At 30.1% G+C, this 27,693-nt stretch overlaps 1 protein-coding gene across 1 annotated transcript; it reads left to right on the top strand.

The window, feature by feature from the left end:
* Nucleotides 1–27,693, top strand: LOC129958539 (transcription initiation factor TFIID subunit 10-like). Its single transcript, XM_056071082.1, has 5 exons — nt 1–196; nt 2,178–2,338; nt 3,743–3,807; nt 15,784–15,892; nt 24,142–27,693. The coding sequence occupies exons 1-5, from the start codon at nt 163–165 to the stop codon at nt 24,229–24,231; spliced, it is 459 nt and encodes a 152-aa protein (XP_055927057.1). The 5' UTR covers nt 1–162; the 3' UTR covers nt 24,232–27,693.

A 27,693-nucleotide genomic window follows, 5' to 3' on the forward strand; every position in this document is an offset into this window, starting at 1 on the left:
TCAGGTCCGTGGAGACGCGTTTTCTGTTGATATTGCCACTCGCCGAAACACGCTCTAAGCAATTGTTCGGGTGTATCAATCTGCGTTGGCAAACCAACATTGTATTGTTCCTTTAACAAATATCTTTTGTTTAATGAACTGAAAAGAAAAAAAAGTTCAACAATGGCCTCAAATGCACCTAACTCAAGTCAGTCAGGTATTAATATTTTCTTGAATCTATGGAAGGGTTAATGACATTCATAGTTATCGTAGCCATTTTTCCCGTTTATCCCATTTTTTTGAATTATTGTTTCATTTCTTCATAAATAAGCTATTTTTTTAATGTGAAAAATATGTAAATTTTTAGAAATTGGTTTTCAAGTTGAATAGATTTACAAGCAAGCTGCAGTATGCGATTCGATTGCTGACATTTAATAATCTTAGGCTTGCAAGTAATCATTTATTGTTGGAAAAGGCAGTTAAGAATGCTAGAGAATCGTTCTAAAGTATTAAGTTTTTTAAAGTATTTTTATTTCTTAATTAATATATGACCTTAGTTGCAATGGCTGTTTGTAATTTGTATTTGCAGAAACGTTTACAAAAGGTATATTAACAAGATTAAAAATGTAATTTGTTTTATCGGCAGTGTTTATAAAAGATCTATTAACAGGATTAAAATTAAGTATATATTTGATTGAAGTATGAATTATAAATGAATTTTTCTCATGATGAAGATAATTTTATAATCGACATGAGATTAGCATTTTGTTAAAGTATTATGGTATTAATTTATTTTTAAAAAATGTAGTATCACAATTGTTAAGTTGGATATTGATTATTTAAAATATGTTGTAAGAATTGGTTTAAACATTTTAAAAGCTATGATTTGTATTGTAAAAGAGAAACATGCACTTTTGTGGTACGAAAAAGCTTGTAGTTGGAGAATTATTTCAATTCAAGATTTATATCAATCTCTTATAAAAAATATCAAACATTAAGCACTGTTGAATATAATGAATTCAATAAGGATTGAAGATTCCCCATCTTCTGTCATCCAAGAAGTGACAGGAAGTAAATGTCGCAGACTACTGACTTGATATTGTATTGTTAAAGAGTTGAAGTTGTAAGAATATACCTTGGAATCCAGCAAATATTTACAAGATCATATCTTTTTAACAAATAATGAAAGAACTCTAGGTATAGCTACAACTTGCAAAAAGATTATTAACTCTTATTGACCCAGATAAATACAATCTACTTTGTATTTTAACAACTAAATAAAACTTTGGCTATTTATCATTACCTAAACTGATGAAAGAATTTGAACTAAACATAAAAATAATATCTGTAAAGTAACAATTGGCATTTTTATGTTCTTTTTCCAGATGATAATGCTAATCTCATTATGCTGAATACTATTGTTCAGAAATATATGTAGGAAATTTTCAGAATGTCCTATCTCTTTCTCTATGTTCACCTATTGATTCGCCTTTGGATTGTCAAGACATTGGGGTGAGGTCTCAACTTTAGAGCCAGAAGGCTCCAGTTTTAAAACTCAATTCCATTGAAGAGTGCTTGTGGGACTTGTGCGTGTTAAATTCGGTGTACTTGTATATGTTGCAGAAGTTGAAAGGCTGGTTGAGGTTTCATTCTTATAATCTAAGCATGGTTTCAAAATTATAAGATCTCTCTCAAAACTACCCCCTGTGTTTTTTCAAAATTGTTTGTTAAGCAACTAAATTAAATATTTGGATTACTATTTTATCAGTCCTTATAGCTTGGCCTTACTAAAGACTTCCATGTATATGAAGATACAAAAGATCAGTTTAGTAAATAAGACCAGTACCTGAAAAGAACGATTTTTCTTTTACACAAACTTTATTACCTGTAAAGAAGGACAAAGATGTAGCTTTTATTGCTGCATATGTGATAAAAATTACTTTATAATTTTGTAAAAAATAAAATAAATTTATTTTATGAATACAAATTTTTTTCCAAGAACCTCTATTAAGAATATAGAATTATAATCATTATTCCTTACAAATTGTAGATGAGGAAATCTATTTAAATATAAGATATGGTTAATTATAAAGGTTAAATAAAATTGATTTTTAGTAAATTTCATGTTCTTTTGAAAATTGGTGGTATTCTGTTGGTGAATTATAGTTTATTTTATTAATTAAGAATTTTTTTGATAGTTGACAATCAGTCAGAAATTGTGGATGTACATACCGATCAACCTGAAGCTATAGCTTCTTCTTCTTCAGCATGTTCCCAACCTAGCACATCTTCAGTTCCTAGGACTGCAGGAGAATCATTGTCCGAGTTTGTCCTTCAATTAGATGAATATACACCAACAGTCAGTATCAAAGTTTTATTTATTTTGTAACTAATTCTAGTAGTGTCTAGAATATTAATATAGAATTTGTTTTGAATATCGGATATTTAAAAAAAAACTAGTTTATTATCCCCCTTTCCTTTCTTTTTAAAATTCTTATGTAAAATTTATTGCTAAAAATCATGGCTCAAGGGTGACCTTTCAAAAATTCTGAATATCATATATTCAATTTACTGTCGGATTTGACTTGGATCTGTCCATGGCTTTAAATTGGTTTTGATAATTTGAGGCATGCATTTTCAATCTTAAATTTTATTTATAGGCATTTAAATGGCTGATCAAGTAGGGAATTTTATACAACAGGCTGTTTATATTAAGAGCTTCTGTTGGATTTGGAAAGTAAATGTTCTATTCTTGGCATCATTTCCTATATTTTTTTACTTAAGCTCTTTTCAATTTCCCAGTAAATACATGATAAAATTTACAGACTGCATATTGCCTCAATGATGTTCATCTCAGCTTGAATTCGCATGATCTCTTTACTGGCAATCTATTTTTGCATTGGTCAAAACATTCTGTGACCTACCTAAACTTATTTTTGCATTTTTTAATTGGTTTCCTTTCAGCCATTTCATCTAGAATTTACTGAATATTAGTAAAAGATATTGAAAACTGTACATCATAAAAACTTTTTCCCACATGAAAAGAAAAATTGTTTTTAAGTTAAATTAATCTTATTCTTCAGAAGCCTTTTGCACATTTTTAAAGTATATGGTATAGGTGTTAAAATTTAAAATGTTTTTTTATATATATCTTTATTCTCTAAATATTAGAATTTTGTATTATAAAACTAAAAGTTAGTTAGGAATTTTTTTTTCTGTGTATTAAAGAAGTTTAAGATTATTCTCTTAATATTTGAAGTGAATTTTGCATTATCATTGGAAAATCAGGCAATTATAAATTCTGTAGGATTTTCCTTCAGATCAGTAGTAGTTAAAAAGTAATCTATATCTTACTTGAAAACAAAGGTAAGTAGATATCATTGTTCATGTAACTGGTTTAACTGATCAAAGTGTCATAAGACCTTCCCCAAAAAGTCAACTGCTTAAGCAATACATTGGCTTCAAAGTATATATTCAAGTATTATTTTAATATTACTTCTAGTTAAGAAAAAGAAAATATGTGATTGGGAGATTGTAACTTGATTTCTCTTTTCATTTGCTACAACTTCTATTGCATTTGATATTTATTTCATAATTTTCTCTACAAATTTTTAGTTTATACATATATACAGACATTTGAAGTACCTATACATGTGTAGAGTATAGAAAAATGCTTGCTGTATATGAAATATACTTATATGAAATTCTATATTCTTCTGTAAATGCTTATCACAGTATTTTAATCAATTTAAAAATTACTTAGATGCCAGACCCTGTTGTTTCTTACTTCATGCACTCAGCTGGGTTTTCTTCTACTGATCCTAGGATGTAAGTTCTTTTTAATCTACTGAAAAAATTTTTACCCTATTTTTATTGTAATGGCAATTCAAAAAATAAATGATTAACAGTTGCAGATAATAATAATAAAAGAAATGTTCATATTCTGTAATTTTTAAATACATCTAGATACTTGCTTGAATAAGATAAGTCTGCAAATTTCCATTTCATTTTATTTATTATCTTGAAAGGTCTTGGCATCTACTGTTTGAGGCAGCTAGTAGAAGCCTTATCTCTTTGAATTGATATGCAAGTGCTAATCTCTACGGTCTTATGATCTGTTATACCTATGTTTCGTTGTCTTATGTATTTGATTGTATTTTTTTGTCCTTGGATGCTATTTCTTGGTAAGCATTTGTGGAAATCTGTACTCTATTTAATCTTTCTCCTCTAATGATAATATGACTGTTGACTCTGACTGAGTAAACTGTTAGACTTAGGTCTATCAAATTTGCCAGATATACTTTGAATATATACTGGTAGAAAAAAGGAAATTAAAGAAAGAACTGCAAAAGTTATAAATTTACCCAACAACTGTCATACCTGCTATATCCTTAAAAAAAAAGAATTGCATATTTCTGTAAAAAATGAATTAAATTATTCAGATAGGAAATATGATATATGTTGGCTTAGATGACAGCAACTTTTTTGAAATACGTTAAAAAATTATTTTAAACCTCAGAAAAATTAACGAGTTTACCCAGTACAAAATTAAAACAGTGTTGTATACTATGTTATGTTCTCTTAAAGTGCGTACAGTAACAAGATGCATTCATAACGAATAATGTTTTGAAAACTGTGTAGAGATGCAAGTCAGCATCATAGGGCTGCCCATGTGCTCTTTTGAAGTTAAATCTTCAGAATATGTGGGTCACTTCATTTTCTAGATCCCTTTACTCCGATGACAATCACTCTGTAGTGCAGCATACTTGTGATTTGAATTATTATTCAATAAAAAGAAGTTTTTGTGAATGGTACCTCAAAATAACTTCATATGAAGATCAGGAATCTCATTTCTGGATATTTTGCTACTCAGTGTTGTATACTCCTCAACAACAAAAGGGGGGGGGGTGCATTTCAATAACTTTTATTACCACATCTTCACAAAACTGTTGTTGGTAAAAATGGTTTAAAAGGACAGGCTTGCTCATATAGACTAGCTGATTAAATAAGTTTATTAATTAGTATCAAAAAAAATTCTCAATACACCTACCAATTTTATTCATTTAATTGCTCGTCATAAAATAACCCTCCAAAATAAATTTGTAAGCTTCAGGTAAAAATTTGGAAATTTATAAGGTGCTGAAAAATGGCATTTCTAATGTTAAATAATTCCTAAAATTTTTGAAATTATATTATATTCCTAACATTTTAAAAATATGTACATTATAATTTTCATGAAAATTATAACGTATTTCTCAGATTTTGGGGGGTTATTTAAAGAACATAATTTTACTGAATAAATTGATGAAAAAAAGCCCATAAATAAAAGTAATTAATATTTGTTTACAAATTTTTAATCATGACTATGAGAGGAAAAAAAAGTGAATTCTAACTTGGTTAAATTTTGCATGACAGCAAGGTTCAGATACTGAAATACTGTAATCCTAAAAATTATGTGCATATCTGTAATAGTTTTTCAGATATTAACTACGAAATTCCTGGTAATGCCTTAACATGCCTATTTATTGAGGGGCTGTATATTATTTTTAATTGTTTCTGTTGATCTGCTTGGCAGAATGCATGAGTTTTAACTGCCATTGGATAATTTCCTGATGTAAATAATCTTAATATAAGGTAAGATTTTCAATCTTATCTAAAAATATTTAATCAATTGGTTTGAAAATGTAGAATATTTAGAAATATTTCTTATGTTGCTGGATTGCAATTTTTAACTAATCAGTGCCTGAGAGGCTGCGCTTTTTTTTTGGCAGTTTTTGTAAAATTGTAAATGAAATCCTATCCTATGGCTTGCTTAAAGATATAAGCAAAATCTAATTGAATTACAAATGCTGGAGCGAACTTAAGCAAAGTGCATGGGTGTCTGAAGCCCTGATCACTATTCCACTTCTGATATGCTTATGCAAATCATCTATAGTCAGTGTGAATATTTAGTTATAAAAAATTGTGTGTGTCAGTAAAATTGCATTTTTTCAGGAAAACACACCTATATAAACTTAAAAAGTAAAACCTTATCTAAATATAAAATTTAATCCAAATTGTTAGAGCCATTTCTGAGATACGTGAAATGAATTTATATATACTGTACACTCTCAAATATCTAGCTTAATGTGCTAAAATGGCAGGCAAGATAACAAAGAAGCTGAGTAGGCCAGAATTCTATGAACTAATTTCTTTGCCCACAAATGCTAGAAGACAAAGTTTTTATATCAAAACTCACTGTTATAATAACCTCCATTTACCTCAAGCCACATAAATTGTTAATTCAGCCGCTGCCCGGTGAATAATATAAGCAGTTGCCATTAATATATCGGGTTACAATAGAAGGAACTGTAACAGGAATTTATATACTGCGCTGCACGTTTCAAGAAATTATTAGAGAAAAAGTAAGTTAAAGAATATAAACTGTTCACATTTTAACAGAAATTCTGTAATGTATAATTTAAATGCAGGAAACATAAGCAAAGCATTAATATAAATCGTAAGCTTGGTTCTTAAGAAAATTGACTCAAATTGATTTCATTTTCCACTGATATTACACTAATATGAAAAGGTAACCATAAGATGAGTAAAAAATTTACAGTTTTTCGTTTTGAAATCCTTAATAGATGACTGCTTCTGCATTTTATCCCGCTGGCAATGCCTTGGCAATGTTGCCAATGCAATGCATTGCCTTCCTCATTTAATTACGATAAAAGAAAACTAGGCCGGATAGTTGTGAACTGGATACTCGGGAATGTACTGTGTATGTATAATACAGGGATGGGCAAACTACGGCCCGCCGGAAGGTTCTATCCAGCCGGCGGGTATAATTTTAATTTTGCCGGTCCGAGGCAAATTAAAAGAAATATATATTATATATTGATCTCCTTTTCTACTTTGATTAAATATTATTTTTTTTTTTCATTCATTTTATTCAAAGGACTGGTGATCTTTTTACTTTCTCTACTTTTGTTCTACAAAACATAAATCGACGGAAATAGCAAGCACAGACATCTTTCAATCGGTAAAGTGTTAAAAGAGGAAGTTCTTTGTTAGTTGTAGCTGTAGATTGGTGCCAACAAGCGTTATCTCTTTCTCGGGGATCAGACATATGGGAATCCAATATAGGTGAATTAGACCTCAAATATACGCATTTTAAACTCCAACCAGCGGCTTTTTCTTTTGGCCCGAGTTTTAATATTATTGATTGCATATGGAAAGATTGCGGACATACAGTATCATTGTGAATAGTGGTGAAATTATTAAAAGTATAGAGTAGCTAGTGCTTGTTTGGGCTATTCGTAAAATATTTCAACCCTAAAATGGCTACTAAAAATGTTAAGTTGATTCAGGGTACCGTGCTTTTATTGATGAATGGACCTCGAAATATTTTTTACAGTTGTAAAAGATAAACCAGTGTGTCTCATTTGCAATGAAGCTGTAGCAGTCTTCAAAGAATATAACATTTCCCATCAGTGTACATCTAAGCATAAGAATTTAAATTACGAATCAATGTCTGAATATGAAAGAAGACAAAATGCAGAAAGTCTTTGTAAAAAATTATCATGCCGGCAAAATTTTTTCAATAAGGGAAACAGCAATATCCAAGAAGCAGCTACACATGCAAGTTACATTGTAGCAAACAATATTGCTAAAAATAATAAAGCTCTCAGTGATGGGGAGTTTGTTAAACAATGCATGCTCCAAGTTTGTGATGTTATATGTCCAGACAAGAAAAATAATTCTGAGACTAAGCTTATCTCGAAAAACGGTGACTTCTAAAATCGAAATCATCGATAAAAATTTGACATCATAATTAGAGTCAAAGATTGGCCAGTTTAAATTTTGCTCCATAGCTATGGATAAATGCACAGATATAAATGATACTGCTCAATTAGTATTATTTATAAGATGTGGTGATGAGAACTTTGAAATTACCGAGGAACTGGCGTGCATGCGTTCTTAAAAGGGAACTACAAAGGGATGGAAAGGAAAGGAAATATTTTTCGTGAATTTCAGGAAGGGCTTTTAACTTTGAAAGTGTCTATAAGAAATATATGTAATATTACGACCGATGGAGTACCAAATATGACAGGGGAAAAAAATCTGGATTTCTTGGACTCTTAATCAAAACTTTCCCGGGAACAATGTTGTTTTTCTACTTTGTATTATACATCAAGATTCTCTGTGTAAATCTGCATTGAATATGAAACCCGTTCTTGATGCAGTCATGAAGCTTGTAAATATTATTCAATCTCGTGGGCTTACTCACAGGAAATTTCGAGATTTTCTTCAGTACGTGCAATCTTAATATTCTGATGTACTGTATTATATGAAAGTAAGACGGCTTAGTGCAGGATGTGTTTTCGAGCGAGTTTCGCAGCTGAAAGACGACATTGTGTCGTTCTTCCATGAGAAACAGTGTTCTGTGGAGTGCGAAATGTTAGAATGGCTTTCGAACTTAGTATTTTTCATAGATCTTCTTTGTCATATAAGCAACTTGAATGTCAAGATGCAAGAGAAAAATCAATTTATCGACGATATTTGGGCCCATCTCAAAGCTTTTTAACTAAAACTTAATCTGTTTGCTGGGCAGCTAGCTAAGAACGATTAGTCTCATTTCCCGAGGTTAAATTCAATACCCTCAGTAAATTAAGAGAAGCTTAAGAATTATGAAGATGGCTTGAAAAAATTATATTTTGAGTTCGAGCGCAGCTTTCAAGATTTCAGTGTCATTCAAACAAAATGGGATCTTTTTGCCATGACTTTCAACGTAATTTGTGAAGCAGTGAGGTCGATTTGCAGCTTGAATTAATTGAGTTGCAATCTAACAATCATTTCAAGCAGTTGTTTCTAAATATATAAAAGTTAAGAGTTTTACAAATCATTATCGATAGTAAGTTTCCCAAATTTAATATCTCAAGCCCAGAAATCAGTGTTTTGTTCGCTTTATCTTATATATATGTGACTGACAGATGAGCATTTAGCTTCGTTCCTTAGAATCAGTGCTTCGAACCTCAATATAAGTAACTTTTAAAAATAAAATCGCAATTTCATTCATCTCATTAACATATATTTAAACTGTAATACTTTAATATTGTTTTTAAAATTTTAGAAAAATTTATCTTGGCCCGCCAAACTGTTTTTTTCCGATATTTGGCCCGCGATCGAAAAAAGTTTGCCTATCCCTGTTGTAATATGTATAAGAATTGCTCGTTTAAAGTTTTATATTTTATTATCGTTCTTTTTATCTAAGATTTAATCATCAGTGGCTAATTATGCAATATTTATAAATTTTTAAGCAAGATTTAAACATTTTATTCAATAGTTAAAATGTTTTAAATTTTATTTGACATAAGGATTTCAGATGAGGGTGATAAATACTGCCTTGTTTATAAATACAGTAGACTCCTGATTATCCGCGCCTGCCGCACTAAGTGTTCTTTTTTTTTTTTTTTTTTTTTTTGCTTCCAAGCAAAGAGAAAATGCTTCCAAAGCAAGAAGCAAACACAAATGACTGATTTCTTCAAAAAGGTGTAGTTTTACAGTTATGCTTTTGTAATTACATAATACATTACAGTATTAAAACAGTACATATGTATTAATTTTTCTGTGTATCCTTGACGCCTCTCGTAAGTACAAAGCACTTTTCTGTTTTCATTAACAAAATGCATTTTAGGTTAGTTTTGAGTGATATACTAAAATATTAAGCGTTAGTTAAACATTTCCTGCTGTTTATTTTACGTTTATTGTACATAAAACGATTTTTCAAAGTTGGAATGACTGTTTTCTCTTTTGCTATACCCGTTTTTAGCTTTTTTCGGATTATCCGCGATTTTTGTTATCCGCGGCGGCCGCGCCACCCAATTCCGCGGATAATAGGGAGTGTACTGTAATAAGTCAAAGTCAAGTTATAAGTCAAAGATTATCTTATCTGTACTTCAAAAATGATTCCCCTCTCTCTGCCTGGAATATGTAAATTAAGATATGTAGAGAAAAAAAATTTCGTTGAACTTTCCCACAATGAAATGGCAGTGCCTGAGAATAGTGTTGCTACAGAAGCATGCTTCCTACGCAGTAAGAACATTCTAATAGAACGGAATTCTATATTAACTTTCTTGTGAAATAAGCCTTTTTCTTTCTTCTGCTCAATTTAAAGTATTGTTACGAACCTGTGATGCTGCTTCCCCCATAGTTGATTCCATGGGAGGTCCCAGAGCTTGGCGCCAAAATAGATTATACCCGAAACATCGAGAATTTTCACGTTCCGTCCAGTAAGAACCGAGATACGCCTCGAACGTTCCTGATTGGTTGAGAGGCTTCTAGCCCCGCCTCCTGAGACCTATAAAAGGAAGCAGTCCTGTCGCCTCCGGGTCGTCGTGAACCAGATCGGAGAGTAGTCGGTGGCGACAGAGAAGAGTAGTCGGGATCGACGGTGGAGAGTAGTCGTGAATTGAGTAGTAGTAGTCGAAGAGTCGTGGACCAGTGGAGTGCGAAAATAGTCGGAAGCGACAGAGAAGAGAGTAGTCGGAATCGACGCTAAAGAACTGGCCTTCCATAGATAAGCGGAGCAGCGACGGAGTGAAGCTAGTGCTGAACTAAGCTGTGCGCTACTGACTGCAGTAGAGTCTGTTGTATGCTGCACGTCTCGGCCGAAGATAATCGTGTTCTGTGCTGTATATAGTTGTCGTCTTTGTGTTGTCCTGTGTGTATTCGTGTAAATAAACGTCGTTGTTTCATTTTCTACTGCTGATTGAGTGTTCTCCACACCATATAACTCCCACTATCCAAACGAACCCCGGAAATTTCGTAACAGTATGCATTGAGCAACAAGGAGACATAAACACATTTGATGCTCAACAGAATTTAATTCTAAGAAATTTAATCATTGATTCTATGTCAAATATCAGGCAATCTTTTATCAAAAGGATTGAAGTGAGTATATTTTAACTTCACTTTTTCTGTCACAGCCATAAGAACCTGTACCTTGGACTGGACCAAATTTATAGATAGCTTCATTTTAGAAAATTGGAATACAGATACTAGATGTAGTGTCCATCATAGCTACTAATGACTAACAAGTTTTATGATAGTTTTTCTCTCTTGTAATAGAAATGCGGGCTTCTTTTCTTTTAAATGTATTCTTTTATGGCCTTTTTGAACTGTCTGTTCTTAATAAATTGCTCGTTTTATGTTATTAAAAGAACTGCCCTTTAGTCATTCTTGTTAATTTCATTCTGTGTGATTAATATTAGCAACACCAATGTCGTTCTCTTTCAAACAAGACCATAAGTCATTTATTCTCATTACATAGCGTTATTAAATGAAGATAATTAAAACAAAAATTTTAAAGAAAGTATAATCTTAACACTTATTTATTATTATTATATTACATACTAGCCGCCTTTGGCGACCAGCCGGTTCGCCAATCTTAATGCTCGTTAAAATTTTAATAATTAACTATTTTATGTAATTACTACTTAAATAGCTTCTTCATTAAAATATTTTAAACCTTCAAATTTCAATTCACTCAATATTAAAAAGGCTTTCAGTCATAACGTAATCTGTATCTCTCCAATTTTCTGTTAGCTCCCGTAGAATTTATGCTTTAAATTAAAATAGAAATGATTAATCTGCAATTAATATAATAATATTTTTTACTGAAAACTGAGCATTTAAACCTTATGGGCACGAAAGAATATCTTTCTTAATTTATGTAATATCTCAAGAATTTGTCAACAAAATTTTTTCAGATTCGTCTTGAGCAGGTATTTTAATTAACGATGTTTAATTTTAAATGCATCAAACACTAAGAAAATAAACAGAATCGTTTAAAATAATCGGTCTAAAACAGGTTTAAAAAAATTACTTAAAAAACGATGAACTTAAACTAACATAAATACAATTTAATTACAAAAGCATACAACTAACCTAAAAATAATTTAATTCGAGTCCGCTTCCGTTGAAATGTAAACAATCAGAATACAATGCGCATGCGTGAATTTTCAATGCCAGTTACGGGTAACGCAAATGCGTGAATTTTTCTACGCCAGTTGGGGTAACGCTATGCAGATTAGAAATTTTTAATTTCCTTTAAACGGTTTTATTTTAATTCAAAAGTACTTCAGAATGAATCTGAAATATCGATAAAATTAAGAACATTTAATTTTAAATGTATCAAACATTAAGAAAATAAACTAAATCGTTTGAAATAATCGGCCGAAAAATGTTAGTCCTAGCCTCATTGCTGTTGGGGGGGGGGGGAAACTGAAGCCTTACTCATTTGGCGGTGGGGAAAATGAAAGGATTTTTTTGGCGGGAAAGTTAGTTTTTAATTAATAATTAAAATTTCAAAATAAGAGACCCCAGGTGCACATTCCCGACCTCCAAGGTATACACATACCATATTTGGTAGCTGTTGGTCAAATGGTCTTTTCTGTATAGCGCCAACACACACACACTTTGAGCTTTATATATAAGTATAGATAATACATATGCCATTATTTTTATAAAAATAATGGCATATGTATTTCATGTTTGATACAATCCTACTAATTGCATATGTTCTCAATTTTCTTCCAATGGTTTCTAAAATTTGGTTCGAATGGAAAGCTCCTTTTTCACAAAGTTATTATGAAAATTATCTTTTTTGAGGACTGTACCAGTAAAAGCATATACGTCTTTGTGACCATTTAAAATGTTAACCTTTAACATGGATTCGTTTCAATTGTATTGATGCCTTTCACAGTTGTTTTCACATTTATTTTATATGGTTGGCTCTCATAATTTGGGACTCACTTTCTAAAGAAAAATTATTCTTTTCATTAAAAAGAAACCTGCTTTATTCCATTTGCTTAATAAATCTCTTTATGCATGCTATTTATTATATCCTAACACATTGTACAGCTTGAGTTAGTGAGAAATAAAATGTCCTTGCTCATGACCTTCTTTTAAATTTTCCATCACTCATAGTATATCTGCATAGTTGGATTTCTGTAATTCTGGCAGACTTTGTTGCAATTCTATTAATTTTTTTTAACAATCATTGCCAAAGAAAAATTAGCTTGATAATCTTTTGTTGTCAGTTTGAATTTTGCTCTTGTTTTCTGCACATTATACTACTTTTAAACCATTTTCAGCTTCATAACATAATGCTGTAAGCTAATTAAGAGTTAGCATATACCATTTATAATGTGTATGAAAATTTGTGAATTTGATTCATTCCCACATTTAATTTATTTTTTTTCTGGTTGATTTATCTTTTTGTACTGAAGATTTGTTCGATATTTTTTTCACAGAAATATTTCGGTACACACACAACTTTTGCTTATAGATTGATAGTAATCTTCATCTCACACTGATTCACTCACATTTTTAAAAGTATTCAGCAGAGGTAGAGAAAGAGTGAGTGTAATCAAATTTGCACCTTATAAGTTTAACTCTTATTCTCTGTATGGAAAAGAGAGTAAAAATGTAGAATTTGAATAATTATGTCAAATGCAATATGATGAAGTATAATGTACCGGATAATTGAAATTAAGTTAGAGAGTCTCAGAATTCTCTAATGGAGAAGCTACTCTGCAAATAACCATCAAATTTGTTGCACATTCTTTCCTTTGTGATGGGAAAAAAAAAAAAGTTTTGTAACCTGTTGGAGAAAGAAGAGAAAATTGTCCTAGGTATCATTTGCTTCCATGAATCCAATCTAGAAATTGGTTCTCATAAATGTAAGGTTGTCCAAAGTTTTACTTATCTTGGTTCTATAGTTACTGATGATAATAGCATAGTCAAGGAGATTCGAGGTCGTCAAATGAATGCAAATGAAGCCTTTTACTAACTAAAACGATATTTTAAATCCTTACTACTATAAAAAAAAATACAAAATTTTTACTGTATAAAACCTTAATTAGACCAATACTTACCCATGCCTCAGAGACCTGGACCCTGACCAAAGCTACAAAAAATAAAATAGCCATTTTCGAAAGAAAAATTCTGTAAGCCATTCTTAGTGGAATGTAAATCAACAATGTTTGGAGAAGAAGATATAACTTTGAGCTACATAAAATCTATAGAGAACCAGATAATATAAAGTTCATAAAAATAAAGCGGATGAACTGGACGGCTCATATGTTTAGAAAGGATGGCGATTCTGTATTTAAAAAAAAAAATCTTTTACGTAAACCTCTAACAAGTAGGAAAAGGAGTAGACCGAAAATGAGATGGAGTCAGTGGAATGTGCCAGTTTCTTTCCTGGCTATCCAGGGAAGAAACTGGCACACAAATGTCAAAAATAGAATGCGGTGGTACAGAATTCAGAGGAAAGACTGGCCCACCCTGGGTTGTCTAGCCAAATATGATGATAATGATCATTTGCTTATTTAGCAAGAGTTATGCAATTACTGGTGGGAAATAACATTAAAAAATGAGGGAACAACAAAGGTTTAACCATTATTTACTCCAATCAATGTGGAAACAAAATCAATACAGGAACGACGGGGGGGGGAGTTGAAATATCTTCTTTCCAATCACAAATGTAGCCTACGATGCCACTCTTCCATTGCTGTGTTCAAAAAATTGATTTTTCATGTTAAACCAATTTCACAGTATAAGACAAATAATTTGAATTGAGAACTGAACCAAGTTGTAAAATTTTATCTTTTCAGATGATAAACTTCAAGACAATGCCTGTTTAAATATCCCTATACCCTAAATCTCCAAGCATGAGGTTGGTTGACTTTAGTGATTAAGTTATAAGTATCTGCTAATCGCTCTTTACTGTATAGATATTTGCTGCAATAAAATTTGCCCAGTTTTAGAGATGGGAAGGTGTGCCCTATCTTGTCCAGTAAGATTGTGAATGCAAATAGTTTCTCTGTGAAAGAGATGGGATTGCTAAGTAGTAAGGGGTAATTATGAATAATGGTGAATAGCCACATCATAGCTTTTGTTTGATGGTTGTCATTAATTTCCAACCAGATGTGACAGTTTTATATGTTTCTAAAGCCATTAAGATAAAAGTATCGTTACTTAACCTAATTTGCCAAGGCCACTGTCATCTGACACTTTAACATTATAAAGGTTTTTTTAATTGCATATGTACTACTGCTCCTGCATTTCATTTTCTATTGTGTTTTCCATAATAATTTTTGTCTATTTCTTTTCTTTTCTGCATCCTAATGTGTATTTGACCTTATCTTCACTGAAAAGTAAATTTTACACTTTCTTTAAAATACAAAATCACTTATGAAAGATTTGTTTTTAAAAAAAATTCTTTACAACTCTTGATCTACTGAAATGCCTAAGAACAGCAAAGCATTGTAGTTTTGTTGGTGAAAGAGTTTCATAAATGGTGAACAATCTGGTTAATTGTCATTGTAACTGAAATTATTGTGTATTGGTATGTTGCTTTAAGATTCTTTGTCATTAAAAGAATGAAGGTACTGCATTCAATAACATATAAATTACTCTGTACAATATTATTTTAGGCCTCTATATTGTATAACATGAATATATAGTTTTTAATTTTAAATATATGAATGAATATGTGCCAAATTTGGTTGCGATAGTTTGACAGAATACAAACACCTCCTTTTAGTCATGATTATTTTAGTTCTATTGATATTTTAAATATATATGTATACATATTTGAAAGTGTAGGCTGCACATTTTTAATTTTTATATGTATTAAAATTTAACACCTAAATGAATTTTTACTATATGCTGTGTGAAAAGTTTAAAAATATCATAAAAGCCTATCTAAATTGTGAAAAAAAAATATAATTTATATAGTTTTTTATTTATTAGCATTAGGTTGATATCAATTGCTGCACAGAAATTTGTGTCGGATATTGCAAATGATGCATTACAACATTGTAAAATGAGGGGTGCTGGCCAGACAAAGAAGACAGCTAAAGTAAGTGGCAAATTTATATCAAAATTTATGAACTTCTGTAGATAATCTGTCAAAACCTGTTTTAGAAAATCTATTAACCTTAATTCAAGGTATTTTGTTTGTTTGTATCTGAAGGCATCCAGCTGATCAGATTTTAATATTTGCCATTTTCAGTTATTTACTGCCATGATAGTCAATATACTTTAACCTTTGTTGAATTATTCTTTGAATAATAAAGCAAAAATGTCTAAAACATCCAGTAAAATTAACTCAGATGATCAATGTATGTATGTATATATATATATAAATATATATATGTCATGTCATATCTTGGAAACCTTCACTTAGGATGTTTACTTTTTCTAGAAAGTTAAAATATGTTCCCAAACATATAAACAATGTTCAGTTGGCGTAAGCTATCCATTAGCTAAATTTTGAAGTCAATGTTTTGCCATTTTTATTTTTTGCTACCTCCACTTTGAGTTATTTTTGCAAAGTGATGAAAGAAATTTGAAAATAATCTTTACTTTTTTTATATTACATTAAATCAAATTATTTATTTTTACATATATACTGTTTAGCAATTTTTTAATATACATTTGCAAAATTTAAAATTTTCTTATTTTTTAGTGACTTTTCAATGATTTTGTTTTATTTCACAGTGATCCTTATCTTGCTATTTTTAACATAATTTAAAAGAAAATTATTGAATTCTGTGCTTTAAATTAAGTTTGATATTTACAGTCCGAATTAAAGAAAAATATTTCTTAAGAATAAAGTGTTTACTTTGCTCATTACTTAGTCATACCAAAATTGAATTCATATTCAAGTAATGGACCATTTCATCGAAACTTGTTTTTATTTTGAGTTTAACTTTTTTTGGGGTGCACTATTTGGATAATATCTTAACTGTGTGGATTAATTGTGCTATATCATTCTGAGGGGTTTTTTTGAAAAATTGCAGAGACAATATTGACAAAATTTGAAGTGATTCATTTTTAAAATGACAAATTACAAACTAATGTAAACCAAATAATAAAATGCATTGTAAGATGTGTGGTACAAGATGCAAAATGTAAGTTAAAAAATTTTTAAATATTAACTTACTTTCTTCTGATTTTTTTTGAAAAATTGTTAGATGCTTAAAATTATTTGTCAACTTCTAAAATGAAATTTTATAGAAATGCATTAAAGATTTGATATAATAAATATTATTTATAAGAATCCTATTATGAGTGATTTATATTGCACCATCAATAGTCGATGTTAAAAATGGAAAATAAGTACTTGAAACCAGTAAGAATTAGTGTGTATTATGTATTAATATTGCTTAAAAATTAGTTGAGCAACAATATTATGCCATTTCCAACAATGATCTCATAAGAAAGCAGCTGCAGAATATTCCTGGAACACATATTGCATGTTTCAGGTATGCAGAATTTTCTAACTAGATGGCATTTGGGAATAATACTACAAATTTATATCCTCCAGAAATAGAACTTGTTAGATGAATATTAGGACCATATATATATAACTTTCTTTTGTATATATTACTAACAATGTGAGAAATATAAGCATTTTATAGAATGCTTGTCATATTTAGACCAAGTATGAAATATAAGAATTCTTGTATATTTTCCCTAGGGATTGTATATGGCTCCTAGTATTTTATAGAATGACAAATGATGCTTAAACTCAATATGGATAGAAAGGTCATGGTGAAGCTATTATTTAAAAGATGCTGATGCCTGAAAAATAAAAATGTTATTTTGAATAGATGGATTATGAAAAAGTGTCATTAACCCCTTCTGGTAAAATGACAAGTATAGCTCGTCATTAGTTTTTTGTGCCACAATGACGAGCTATACTCATCATGCAACTAAATTTACTGTTGAATATGATAGTAAGTCCGGTTAAAAATTTCTAGTGTACTGTAGCCGGCAGCATTTTTATTACTTATTTTGATGTCATAGATCACTATCGCATATTGTTTACTGTTAGATTTTCTTGGTACAATTTGCAGCCAAATCGTTATTAGACAGTAGACTTCATTTTTAGAAACATTTAAAATGAACATTGGTCTGACTAAAGAAAAATATGTTGTGAATAAAAGTAGTGTAGACTATGAAAATAAAGGTGATTGGAGGGATTCAGAAAAATCAGAAGAAATAAGCATACATTTACCTAATACTGATAATGAAATTAATGACAGTGAAATGTTAGTTAGAATACAAAAATGCATGTAGTGACTAATAACTGATTTTAGTGTTGAATGTTCTGGAGTCATAGACACATCATCTGAAAAATGGATTTAGAAGGAAATAGATAATGTGTCTGAAATAAAAATTTTAAAAAAATTATGGAAGTTTCTGGCATAAACGCTACAACTAAATAATAATCCAAAATCTTTGGTGGTTTTTAAAGTGTTCAGTATGAACTTACGAATTACTATTGATTGATGTATATGGCGCCAGAACTTCCATCAAATAAATCTAAATGTAATCGCGCCATTCTAACTCTATAGGTGGTTCAGTTATTTAATAATCTAAATCTAAAATCTATTTCTAGCTTTCAATGAATCGAAGATATCATAAAACACAGAATAACATTTATTGACGAACACGAACACAAAGCAGCTATCGTTCTACGTTACATCTCTAATTAGGCATTACAAATTCTGAATCACAAAGTAATAAAAAAGAAGCGTATCAAAGCTCAACAGAAACTGCGCATGCGCCGGTTTTCTGATCACTACAGCTGGAATAGGGAAAAGGCGTCTCTAGGACGGAACATCCCGGCCCCCGTTGGACAGTTGTCCAACACTTTCTTCAAAAGGGAGTGGACAAAGTCTGTTGATACTTCGCCGAAAAATTCCTTTAGGGGTTCTGATGTCTGCGACACGGACTAGTCCATCTGTTCCAGGATATGTCTTTTCAATTCGGGCCAAGTTCCATTCCATGGGGCTCTTGCTATTATCCTTCAGGAGTACCAGCTGTCCGGGTTTGATATTCAGTTGAGGTAGTTTCCATTTAGCTCGAGACTGCAAGGAGTTGAGATATTCTTGGCTCCATCTTTTCCAAAATTTGGATCTAAGAGACTGGATGAGAGACCATCTAGAAGATAAAGAAATGTTAGTCAAGGAATCACTGGGTTCTGGTATTGACAACAGTGGTGCTCCCACCAAAAAATGGCCAGGTGTCAAAGGTTGAAGATCAGCTGGATCGGCAGAAAGAGGACACAGTGGTCTTGAATTCAAAACTGCTTCAATCTGTGTCACCAGCGTAGTAAGCTCTACAAAAGTCAACACTGTTGATTTAGTCACCTTCAACAAGATCCGTTTCATAGCTCCAATATTGGCCTCCTATAATCCACCGAAGTGAGGAGATGCTGGAGGTATGAAGTTCCACACTATACCTTCCTTGGCACAAAATCTTTGCACGGAGTCCGATTTGCATGCTTTTAGCAGGGAATCCAAAATATTTTTTGCGCCCTTAAAATTAGTGGCATTATCACTCCATATGATTGAGGGTTTTGAGCGCCTAGCAATGAATCTCCTAAGACAAGCTAAAAAACTCTCAGTAGTCAAATCAGACACTACTTCAAAATGGGTTGCTCTGGTACTTTTCAAGTGATGCTTGATTGTTGCAGCGAGAAGGAATGGACTTGAACTTACCCCGAATAAAACACGGGTCATTCTATATATTATCAAATTGTCTCCTTCAGAGCTATCTGGTTCCTGCTGCCAAAAAAATCTGGTCGCATCCCGATCCTCTTCATTAATTTCTATCTGGAGGAATGCCTGCTTTATGTCAGCTGTAAATGCTATAGGATTTTCTCTAAATCTAATCAGAAGAAGAAAAATATCAGGGTTTAAATTTAATCCAATATGTAAACAATCGTTCAAGGATAGTTCTCCTTTACCATGGGAAGACGCGTCAAAAACGATGCGTAATCTACTTGTCGTCTTATCCTTACGAATCACTGCTCTATGAGGCAAATAAAATGTTGGTTCGTTCGTCTTTTTATTCAACCCACACGTAACTTGTTCAATAATGTTCTCCTTTAGATACTCATCCAGAACAGTTTTGTATTCAGTGAAAAGCAAGGGGTCATTAAGGAATTTCGTTTTTAACCCTAAGAACCGTTTTTGAGCAACTTCACGATTATCGTGTAACTGTTCCTTCATACCAGGTTTCCACGGGAGCTTTACGTTGTATCTGTTATTAGAGAAAGTAATTCCCGATTCAAATTCCTTCATAATCGTATCGTCAAAAATGTTTTCATCGGTATCAACCTCAACGCCCAAGTTTTCTAATTCCCAAAATCTTTTTAATTCATCCGATATCGTTTTTTCTTCTACTATAATTTTCATTTCCAATATTTGATTTGTCATATCGATTTTTCCTTGGAGGCACCAACCAAATAAAGTTTCAGTGGCTACAAGCTTATCATTTAACCTTTTTATTCTACTAGTAACTATATCATAATAGTAATCGGCACCCACTAAAAGCACAATTTTGTTATTTCTAAATTCATAGCAATCAGCAAGCTGTAATCCTTTTAATTGTTTATTTAAGTTCGGAATATTTTCATTAGGAGCAGGTAAATTAGTTGCAGTTATTTGTTCAGTTTCTAATGCTTCAATTTCAATATTTAAAGTCGGTTCGTCGCGATTCACTAATTTAATTTTAACAACATTATATGTTCGTTCAGTTGTTTCTTTAGCACCGAAACCATACACCGATAGAGTTTCCTTTCTAATAACAGGAAGTTTAAGTTGTTGAGAAATTTCTTGTGAAACGAAACTTCTCATGCTACCATTGTCTAGCAAAATGCGAACTGTTTCAAGTTTATCATCATCAAATGGAGAGCGAATACAGGCAGTACATGTTTGCAATAATACGGAACACTGAGCGTTTACTCGAACTTCCGGTTCTTTATTTTTTATATTATAATTGCAATGGGAAACTGCGGATACAATTTTATTCTCTGCATTAATAGTTTTGTTTTCCAGTTGATAACAGAGCGATTGGTTATGTTTCTTGTTACAATTTTCGCACATATCCCTTTTCCTACAGTCTTTAATTCGATGATTTTGTTCTAGACATAAGAAACAACGACCTTGTTTTCTTAAAATATCCTTTTTTTCATCAACTGTTAAACCCTCACAAAGTTCTGAAATATGTTTATCATTGCAATAAACACATTTTTTCTCAACAACTGGTGCTAAATATTCATGAGTTTTTGACGAATTATTATTCCACGGAATGCGACTTCTATTATATTGCCTGTCATTTGTAAAGTTTTTTCTATCGCATGAATTATTTTGATTGTATTTAGGATTTTTAAAATCTACGTTATGAGTGACGGGTTTTTTTCTTTCACCTTTCCAGCCACTTAGCAAAATAGATGATTCTCGACATTCTATTTCAATTTTCAAAAGTTGTAACAATTCCATAACATTGAATTTATTTTCTTCCGTTTTTGCTAAGTGTATTCTATTAAAATCTAAAACTAGATCCTCGGGTATTAATTTAAGGAGAATTGGCTGAAGCAAATGACCATACATTCCAGATGTAATGTTAAGTGACTCTAAGCTTCTGATTTGTATTTTACAAATGTCATATAATTTTCTCAGTCCAACTATATTACTTGAATCCTTTACAGGATAAAGATTCAACAGTTTTGACATATGAGCATTAACAACGAGCTCATCTCTTCCAAATCTTTCTTTTAATAACATTAAAGCTTTATCATAATTTTCGTCGGATAATGCGAAACCATTCACCACATTACCGGCAGATCCTCCTAATAAGGATTTTAGATACGTAAATTTATCTATTTTAGTTAAGCTTTCGTTTTGATCAATCGAGTTTTGGAATTTATTCCAAAATTCTAACCATAAACATGGGTCCCCAAAATATTTATCGATACTTAATTTAGGTAGACGAACAGAATTGACAGTTCTATTAGAATTAACAGCAGATTCAATAACCGAATTATTTAACGAACCATTCTGTGTACTCAATGCCAAATTTGGGTTAAACTGTGATGAAATACTAGAATCAACTTTAGAGAGTTTATTAATTTGTATTGAAATTCTAGAACATAATAAAGTAATCTTTTCATTGTATTGAAAAGCAGCTTCTATTTCCGTATCAAATTCGTTTTCTTCTGAAATAATCTCTTGAATCTTACTATCTAATTCTCTTAATTGTTTAAACATCTCATTTAAATATTCTAAATGCCCTCTTAAGCTATCAACAGATTGCTCATCAAATTCGCTTTCTAATTTATTTATAAGTTTAGTTACTGCTGTACGAATAACAGCTCTAGACTTTTCAATTTCGTTTTTTCATCCATTCTTATAATAACTAAAGTAATAACTATAAGTAACTAAATATAACAGTACAATATCAAAAGTAATTGCAAAAACAAAAGCAATATTTCAAATCAGAGAAATATTCATCAAAAATAGTAATCAAAATTCTCTAGAAATTCTATAATCAATTCAATCAATATCAAAGGTTTCATCACATCAATAATATCAATTTCTATTTCTATATCTAAAAATCAAAATATTTTCAGATGAGTTCTAATTATTTCTATCGAAATTCTATATAAAAGGTATTTCTTACCTTTCTTTCTCTTTCAACGCAGCCAGTATCCGAAAGCGAAAGCGATATTCTAAATCATGATACTATCACATCCGACTTCCTGTTTCCCGGCCGATGCACCAAAAAAATGATTGATGTATATGGCGCCAGAACTTCCATCAAATAAATCTAAATGTAATCGCGCCATTCTAACTCTATAGGTGGTTCAGTTATTTAATAATCTAAATCTAAAATCTATTTCTAGCTTTCAATGAATCGAAGATATCATAAAACACAGAATAACATTTATTGACGAACACGAACACAAAGCAGCTATCGTTCTACGTTACATCTCTAATTAGGCATTACAAATTCTGAATCACAAAGTAATAAAAAAGAAGCGTATCAAAGCTCAACAGAAACTGCGCATGCGCCGGTTTTCTGATCACTACAGCTGGAATAGGGAAAAGGCGTCTCTAGGACGGAACAACTATTATATCTGTACCAATAATATAAGTTTAATTAACAATGTGCAAAAATTATAAAATAATATAAGTTTTGTTAAATAAAATGGTTATTTCACGCACAAAATTTTTATTATTAAATCTTACTGGAAGGGGTTAAAAATGTAAAATAATAAGAAGATAAAATTAAGTTGTGTAAAATAAAATGTATGACTTCCTTATTAAAGGAAATCAAATCAAATGAAATATAAATCTACTTATTACATCAAAAAAGGAAATAATTGTATTTTGGATTGCACTTAATTTTTTTTTCTTAGAAGATACCTTTGATAATTTGCTCATTCATTGGGATGAAGGGTCTCTAAAATTTTCAATTAATTATTTTATTTAACTTGATCCTAATGGCTTCAAATTTTGCATATGGTTCTAAGCTTCAAATTCTTATAGTCATATCATTTATACTATTATTAAAAACAACTACACTGTTGTTCAGTTTACTGTATTATACATTCCCCTAGTTTTCAGTTTTTCCTTAAAATTTTAATTTTAATTTGAAATGGCAGTATTAAACTCTCCATAAAAAAATATTTTTTGTTGAAATCAAACATGTTTTTAAAAAATAGGAATATAGTAAAGAGAAATGCTGAGCATCGAAGTCTTATGTGTACTATAAAATTTATTATTATTAGTATTATTTTTTACAATGTTGTGCATAACACATCCAATCTATCTGAGATTTCTAGCCACATTCATGAAACATTGCAGTACCAACATTCTGAATGGTCGCTGTAATTCGATTTTTCAGTTTATTGGTGTCACGATTTGGAGATGGGTAAACAATGTTTTTTTATGAATCCCCATTATAAGAAATTTACAGGTGTTATGTCTGGAGATTCGGGTGATCACGGTAATGGAGTTTGTCTTCCCATCCGTAGCCTGGGTTAACTTTTCATTCAAAGATTTCACACTACCAAACTCCTGTGTGGTGATGCTACACTCTGCCGGAAAAGGATATTGGGTTGCAAGTGTTCTGCTTGAGAAAATGCAAAAATGTCTAGCATATCAAGGTGGTTATTGTTAGAGTAGTCAGTTACTTAGGAAAAGAAAAAAGGCTCAAATTGTTTGTTCCTTAAAGAGAATGCTCTTGAGAATTGTTATTATTTTTTGATGAGTTTTAAAATATGTTCTTAAAACTTTTGAATTGTTTCAGGATAAAAGGTATGTTCTGACAATGGAAGATCTTACCCCTGCATTAGCAGAATATGGCATCAATGTAAAGAAACCTCACTATTTTGCATAATGATGAACTACATGATTTTCATGTATAAATGTTTTTAGATGTTACTCATGTGTATGAAATTTGAAAGTAGAAATATTATCTTAATCTCAAGGAGGTAAAACAAAAGACCCTCTTTTAATTAACACTGAAGCTGATATCATTTTTTTCACCATCTGAATTTTAAATATACTTTTCTATATTTGTGAAAGTGATATAACATCAGAAAAATTTAGATCTATTTTAAATGATACATTTAAGTTTTTGCTAAAGGGGGGGGGGAGATTTTATGTTATGTTTAACTTTTTAGTACAAATTTGTGAATTTTGTGTCGTGCTTTAAATCATGAGAAGCTGGAAAAAAATATCAGAAATCAAAATCTGGAGATATTTGATTTATTTATAGTTTTAATATTCTATTGATATTTTGTCTAGAGTTTATTTTTTTACTGTCAGAAAAAAATTGTGCAAAAGAAGGGTAGAAAAGCTGTTAAGTTTCGTTCTGTATCTTAGATTATTTCTTTTGTTTAAAGCTGTCTTTCTTTTTACTTATTTAATTCATGATTGTTTTGAAATATGTGTGTAGATTTATTTATTTTTGTTTTGAATTGCTTGTAACTTTTTCATTCAATTTTAAAACGCATTATGAGAGGTTGTTTGTATTTTGAAAATGAAACTTATTATTCAGTGTATGCTTCATGTTATTTTTTCTCCCTTGTATAAAGATGATCTAATAATTATAGCTAAATATGGTTTTAACTACAGTAATTCATATTATTGAACAATTTTACTTCTTCAAATACTCATTAAACATTATTATTCTTGCAAATTTAATCTGTGATATTATTAAATGCTTGTATTATATTATACTATTGTAATTGCATGTATGATTATTTTCAGCGTTTAATTTTGAGGAAATCGATATTAAATCAAGGGTTTAAAATTTATTTACAGACGTTATTTTAAATCTTTATGCATAGTAAAACAATTTTTTATAACAGAATAATTTGTGGTATTTAAAAAGCAATCAGAATTTTATTTTTGCCTCTAAAAGCTTATTGAAAAAATGTTCAGTTGTTTTCATGACTTTGCAATTACTCTAATTGAATACTCGCTCTCATCATTAATACTATTGCTGAAATTATGAATCTGAAATATTTGTTGCTTTGAAAATAAAAATATATATCTAAGTTATTCATATACATGTTCATCGTTTTGATTAAAAGATTTATCATGCAAAAATAATTTATGATCATAACTTATTATTAATTTTTTTTATTTTTAGAAGATTTCGCTCAAATTGTGTAGAATCAAAGTTGTACATGATTAGTATATAATTTGTAGAACTTCATTGAAGATGAATTTGGTGACTTCATTGTATTAAACAATGATATATTTGATTAGACATTAAAAAAAATTAAAAATCATATATTTGTCTATTAGTAAATCCAAAGAAATCCTGGTTTGCAAGAACAATGTCAGCAAGTATAACAGATATTTTTCCTTTCCTTGTTATAAATCCCAAATGGTTATCGTTATAAAATGGTCCCTAAAAACACCGTTTTGGCAGTTTATTTCAGTCTTATAATTGGTGCCCTGTGCAAAACTGCCTATTACAAATTATCTCATAATTGGCATCTAATAATTTCATCCAAATATATGTTAAAAATTATAGAAAAAGCGTACTTATTTTTTGTGTACAGCAGTTTCTTTCATTTTTCATTTTTAATTTATTTTCTCATTTTAAATATAATCTAAACAATATGTCTGCTTTGAATCAAAAATATTATGGAAATATATAATAGTTCTAAAATATTTCTAATAATTTAACATTTAAAAATACTTACAATTTACTTAAATTACAGTTTTTTTTTTTTTTTTTGAGTAACTAATTGGTTTGATAATTTATGCTTAAAAATCGTTATTTCCATTTAAGTTACTGTAATTTAAATGAAATCTATGAATTTGCTTTCTTAAATATTATTTTAAATCTAAATACATTATGAATAACTGAGGGTGGAAAAAGTTCCTTGTTCATCCAAATATATATTAAGGAAAAATTATCTTCATTTATTTCCTTTCAATGTATAAAATTTTTAACAACTGTTCCTTGTATGTTATGTGAAGCTAATAATGTTTCTGTAATAATGTACTGTTTGTTTCAGTATTCACATTTATTGAATAAATATAACATTTGAACAAGGTGGCTCCAAATATTTGTAATAATTATCTAAAGTTATTGTAAACTGATATATATTATTATAGAATACTCCACAAAACTCATTTCTACCTCAAAATTATATTCATGTATATTGATAAAACCTGCTTTAATGTCCTATTCAGCATTAATTTCAAATTAATATAAGCGTATTTTCTTTATAGACTACTTTGTTAAGCTTAAAGAAGTATTTTTCTTTTATTGTTCTGTAACTTAAAAGGCATTTTAATAATTTTAACTCTTTCTTCATTTTCAGAAAATCAAGGTAATGATTTTCTATGTTGTGTATTTTCTTTTAGTGCATTTTTTAAAAATTATTAAGGTTTTTGGTTGCTTCTTAGAAATTGTATTATATTATCATTTATTTGTTATTGTCAAATTTATTTTAAACTAATAATTTACTGGTACTTTTCTTATTTTGCTTAAAGTTTTTTTTTTTTTTTTTTTTTCCTTTTGTCTTTTTTAACCAAATATAGCTGGAATGGATTTCATTCTTATGGATATTTATTTCTGGATGTACTACTAGCATTTATCGGATGTTTCTGCTATTGTTGTGTAAACAAAGTTTTATTTGTTTTCTCTTTGTCTCTTTCTTTCTTTTTCAATTCATTTATTAACACATTATTAAAAGCTTCTCTATTTTTAGAAGTACCTGAAAATTCATTTGTTAATCTGTTTTAAAGTTTGTTTTTGTGTAACTGTTAGGATCTTCTGTTCTAATTATAAATCTTCCATTTATTGTTTTAAAAAAGGAAGAAGGATTAATTTAAAAACTAGTCGGAAAACAAGTTTTCTCTATAATGTTAATACATCGTGTTAATCTTATATTATAAGAAATGAGTGTTTTTTTCCCTCCCATTTTTATAATTTTACTTAATACCCCTTATTTAGTTGGAATTCCTCTAATGAATACGAGACCAAAATTTAATTTACTTTTGAAGAGTAAAAGATTGTCTTTTGAATTAATTTTTATTATTTAATTTATATAAGGTGCAAAATTTCTCTTTTAATTTTTTAAAACTATATTTTTTAAGATTTCTCTGTTCAAGTAAATTCAAAGTGCCAAATATTTATTTATATTATTAAACTGAATAGAAACAGGCATGTGTAAAGCTTTCATATCTATCATACTGAATAGAAACAAGCATGTGTAAAGCTTTCACTCGAGGCTTACCTTTCATTTGTCAATTAAGATTTTATTTGTAATGAAACCTGAATTTGGAATCTGCATGTTTTTCATCTTCTGTAATAAATGTGTATATTGTGGTA

This window comes from Argiope bruennichi, chromosome X1 (genome assembly GCF_947563725.1).
Source record: "Argiope bruennichi chromosome X1, qqArgBrue1.1, whole genome shotgun sequence".
In the NCBI taxonomy this organism is placed as follows: domain Eukaryota; kingdom Metazoa; phylum Arthropoda; class Arachnida; order Araneae; family Araneidae; genus Argiope; species Argiope bruennichi.